The sequence below is a fragment of the Sinocyclocheilus rhinocerous genome, unplaced genomic scaffold, assembly GCF_001515625.1.
Source record: "Sinocyclocheilus rhinocerous isolate Xijiao unplaced genomic scaffold, SAMN03320098_v1.1 scaffold497, whole genome shotgun sequence".
NCBI classification, from domain to species: Eukaryota; Metazoa; Chordata; class Actinopteri; order Cypriniformes; family Cyprinidae; genus Sinocyclocheilus; species Sinocyclocheilus rhinocerous.
In genome coordinates, this window is record NW_015633189.1 from 428724 (window position 1) to 433335 (window position 4612).

Here is a 4612-nt window from a genome sequence, read left to right on the forward strand (position 1 = left end):
CTCTCTGACCCTGCATAGACAGCAACGCAACTGAAATGTTCCCAAGTCCAGAAACGTAGCTAAGAGATCTGTAAAATAACCGTCACGCTGGATCTGTTTCCTACGTTGTTGTGATTTGATCTGAACGAAAACAGCATATCCGTGTGACGCAACATTTCAGTTGTATTGCTGTCTATGCAGGGTCAGACAGCTCTCAGATTCCATCAAAAATATCTTAATTTGTGTTCCGAAGATGAACAAAGGTCTTACGGGTTTGAAACGACATGAGGGTGAGTAATTAATGACAGAATTTTCATTTTTGGGTGAACTATCCCTTTAACTAGCAGTAGACAACAATACAATTTATCATTATTCCTTCTCTTTTTTTCGTCAGGCTCGACTCATTTCACTCTACTTTGACACAATGAGATATCAGGAAGCCCTTCAGCTGGGTAAGAATAATGTAGAAAAATAAATGTGTGTGTATGTATGTATGTACAGGTGCATCTCAATAAATTAGAATGTCGTGGAAAAGTTTATTCAATCAATGTTAATTTTTTTTTATTTGATTTTTTGCTCAGGATATGATTTGCAATAAACTGAAATTTTAATTAGAAAATTGCTAAATATAAGCATCCTCACTAGTACTACTGATGTGCTTGAAACTTTAAGATTATAATCTCTGTTCGTTCTCTTTAGGTTCCCAGTTGCTACAGGAGCTGAAGAAGATGGATGATAAAGCTCTGCTGGTGGAGGTTCAGCTGCTGGAGAGTAAAACCTACCACGCTCTCAGCAACCTTCCCAAAGCCAGGGCTGCCCTCACCTCGGCCAGGACCACCGCCAATGCCATTTACTGTCCCCCAAAGCTCCAGGCAGCTCTTGATATGCAGTCAGGCAAGTCTCACTTCTCAGTTTAATGATCTGCAAGTGCATTTAAGATTGGAAGTGTGTTTCTTATTGGTATGTGACCGTTTCACCCTTTTACTCCAGGTATCATCCATGCAGCTGGGGAAAAAGATTGGAAAACTGCCTACTCTTACTTCTTTGAGGCTTTTGAGGGCTACGACTCCATCGACAGCCCCAGGGCAGTCACTGCACTGAAATACATGCTTCTCTGCAAGATCATGCTCAGCTTGTAAGTGAGATAACCGCTTGCAGTTGATCCCTATTTGTGTGTGGGAGGATAATACAACAGTCATTGTGTTAGCTGTTATGTAACACTGCCTTACTAAGTAATATTTAAGCTCTCATTTCTTCAGTGCAATGCGTCTCCATAAATCATCGCCTACACTTAATGACATCTGTAGCTAAAGTCCCAAAAAAAAGTGTAGCATGTATTAAAATCACAGATTATACACTACTGTTCAAAAGTTTAGGGTTGGTAAGATTTTTTTATTTGAAAGAAGTCTCTTGTGCTCTTCAAAGCTGTGTTTATTTGATTAAATATACAGTAATATTGTGAAATATTATTTCAATTAAAAAAGAATGGTTTTCTTTGTTAGTAAATTTTAAATTTAAAGTTATTTATTCATGTGATGGCAAATCTGAAATTTCAGCAGCCATTACTCCAGTCTTCAGTGTTACATGATCCATTCTAATATGCTGATTTGGTGCTTAAGAAACATTTATTCTTATCAGTGTTGAAAACAGTTGCTGCCTAATATTTTTGTGGAAACAGTAATACATTTTTTTCAGCATTGTTCAATGAATATAACTTTCGAAAGAACTTTTGAAAATAGAAATTATTTGTAACATTATAAATGTCTTTATTGTCACTTTTGATCAATACAATGCATCCCTAGTGAATAAAAGTATTAATTTATTTTCTTCCAGGCCAGAGGAGGTCCAGGCCTTGATCAGTGGCAAACTGGCTCTGCGATATGCAGGGCGACAGGTAAGCTCATTAAAATTCCAGTGACTTTTTATAGATGAAATTACCGCTTACAAATAAATGCTCTGCATCGACACTTCATGGTTCTTCGTGCACCATGCTTTTATGTTTGCTTTTAACAACCTGCTATGCATTTGACTTTTTTTTTTTTAAGTGCTCATTTATAGTTGTGCCCTGTAATTTTTTCTCCAAAAGACCGATGCACTGAGATGTATAGCACAAGCCAGCAAGAACAGATCATTAGCAGATTTTGAAAAGGTGAGATTTTGACTGTCTGTAATATATTTGTAACTGAATTCTTTGATGTCATGCTCAGCTTTCTGCTTGCTCTTTCACACATGAAGGCCCTGACAGAGTACACTAAAGAGCTGAGGGATGACCCCATCATCAACACACATTTGGCCAAGCTTTATGACAATTTGCTGGAACAGAACCTCATTCGGGTCATTGAGCCTTTTTCCAGAGTACAGGTAGTGTGTGCATAGATATTTTCATCCTAAAGTGTGTCATTTATTTTAGTTTTTTTGTGAATGTATTTTTTTTTAAGACATAAGACTTACTTTACAAAGAGCCAAAGCCTACAACCTTTTTATGCCCTTTCCCCCCCCTCTTTTCTCTATTTTCAAGATAACACACATAGCAGGTCTCATCAAACTCTCAAAGGTACGAACTGTTCTCTTCTGTTCAAAAGCTTTTGACTCTCATTCAGAGTTTCCACTTATTATACACTCACAGTGCACAGTACTACCAAAAAACAAAACAAAACAAAAAACCCTGCAAGATCTTCGTTCATCTTTGGAACACTGGAGCTTTCTGACCCTGCATAGACAGCAAGAGAACTACCACGTTCGAGGCCCAGAAATGTAGTAAGGACTTTGTTAAAATAGTCCATGTGACAACAGTGGTTCATCTGTCATTTTATGAAGCTACGAGAATACTTTTGTGCACAAATAAAACAAAAATAACGACTTGATTCAACAATTTCTTCTCTTCTGGCTCAGTCTTTGACGCACGTTTTTGAGAGTACCACGACGCATGCATGTGGTGCGGCTGTCGCAGGAGCCGGCGTTCTGACGTAGAATGTTCATCGTCTGTATATTCTGGTTCGAATAAGTAAGGCTGGGAAAAAAATTTCAAGTCATCCTCTCTGTCGAAATCTTCAGACATGTTTTTCTTGCAAACAAGGCGCAGCGCATCTGGGCTTTACGTCAGAACGCCGGCTCCTGCGTCAACAGCACCACATGCATGTGTCGTGATACTCTCGTAAACACGCGGCAAAGACTGACACGGAAGAGAATAATTTGTAGAATATTTATATAGATATAGAATATTGTTGTTTGTGTTCTCATTGCACAAAAAAATATTCTTGTAGCTTCATAAAATTAAGGTTGAATCACTGATGTCACATGGACTATTTTAATTATGTCCTTACTACGTTTCTGGGTCTTGAACGTGGTAGTTGCATTGCTGTGTATGCAGGGTCAGAAAACTCTCGGATTTCATCAAAAATATCTTAATTTGTGTTCCGGAGATGAACGAAGGTCTTGAGGGTTTGGAACGGCATGAAGGTGAGTAATTAATGAAAGAATTTTAATTCTTGGGTGAACTATCCCTTTAAGGTAATATTTTTTTACTTGAAACAGAGTAGAGGCTTAGACATGTAAACCGTATTATTGGATGGTCGATATGCAGGGCCGGACTGGTACGCAATTTCATTATAGAAATTATTACCTTTATTTAGCAAGGATGCTTTAATCAATTGATCAAAGTTGATGATAAAGACATTTATAATGTTACAAAAGATTTATATTTCAGATAAATGCTGTTCTTCTGAACTTTCTATTCATCAAATAAACCTGAAAAAGAATCTAATCTGTTTTCAACATAATAATAATAAAATGTTTTTTGAGCAGCAAATCAGCATATTAGAATGATTTCTGAAGGATCATGTGACACTGAAGACTGGAGTAATGATGCTGAAAATTCAGCTTTGATCACGGGAATAAATTACATTTTAATAAAAATATTTCACAATATTACTGTCACAATATTACTATTAATATCACAAAATACAGTTTTTGCTGTATTTTGGATCAAATAAATGAGGGCTTGGTGAGCAGAAGAGACTTCTTTAAAATACATTAAAAATCTTACTGATCAAAACCTTTTGACAGGTAGTGTATTAAAACACAATTTCTAAAGTGCCTAAATGTCAAAATTAGTACAATATATTTGTTGAAAAAGTCTAATACACTATTGAATTATTAGGCTGTGAGCCTGTTACTCATATTATTTTTTTGTTGCTGTCTCTAGCTCCCTGTAAAATAAATCCATGTGAATATCTGTCTCTGCTAAATTTTTTTAATGAAACTTTACAATCGATATTGATGTCCTTTAGCACAGTATTCTGAATGATGATAATAATGGGGTGCTACTGATAGCCTAACAGATACTAGCAGTTTAATACTCAACTAGGATAATAAAGACAAAACTATGTAGCGTATTTACAGATGAAACTGACCTGCACTTGAAGCTCTGAACAGGTCAGTGATGTTGCTACATTGCACTGCTTCTTCTGGCCGCTTTCTCTCTTTCATCGAGTCCCGCGCATCGGTTCTGTTCGGAACCGTTTGACGGAAGCGCGGAACAGACGTGAGCTACCGGATTTATGACTTATTATCGAATGAAATAATCGAAAATTATCACTTTGGTACATTGAGAAGGCATAAATATAAAATATTA

The 4612-nt window shown here is 36.7% G+C and overlaps 1 protein-coding gene across 1 annotated transcript in view; it reads left to right on the plus strand.

The window, feature by feature from the left end:
• Positions 1–4612, plus strand: part of psmd11b (proteasome 26S subunit, non-ATPase 11b) — a 15606-nt gene that overhangs the window by 6415 nt on the left and 4579 nt on the right. The window contains exons 4-10 of the mRNA XM_016557177.1: positions 374–431; positions 679–873; positions 970–1114; positions 1813–1873; positions 2066–2128; positions 2215–2340; positions 2498–2533. Coding sequence (XP_016412663.1) covers positions 374–431; positions 679–873; positions 970–1114; positions 1813–1873; positions 2066–2128; positions 2215–2340; positions 2498–2533 — 684 coding nt within the window. The remainder of the gene's footprint in view (positions 1–373; positions 432–678; positions 874–969; positions 1115–1812; positions 1874–2065; positions 2129–2214; positions 2341–2497; positions 2534–4612) is intronic.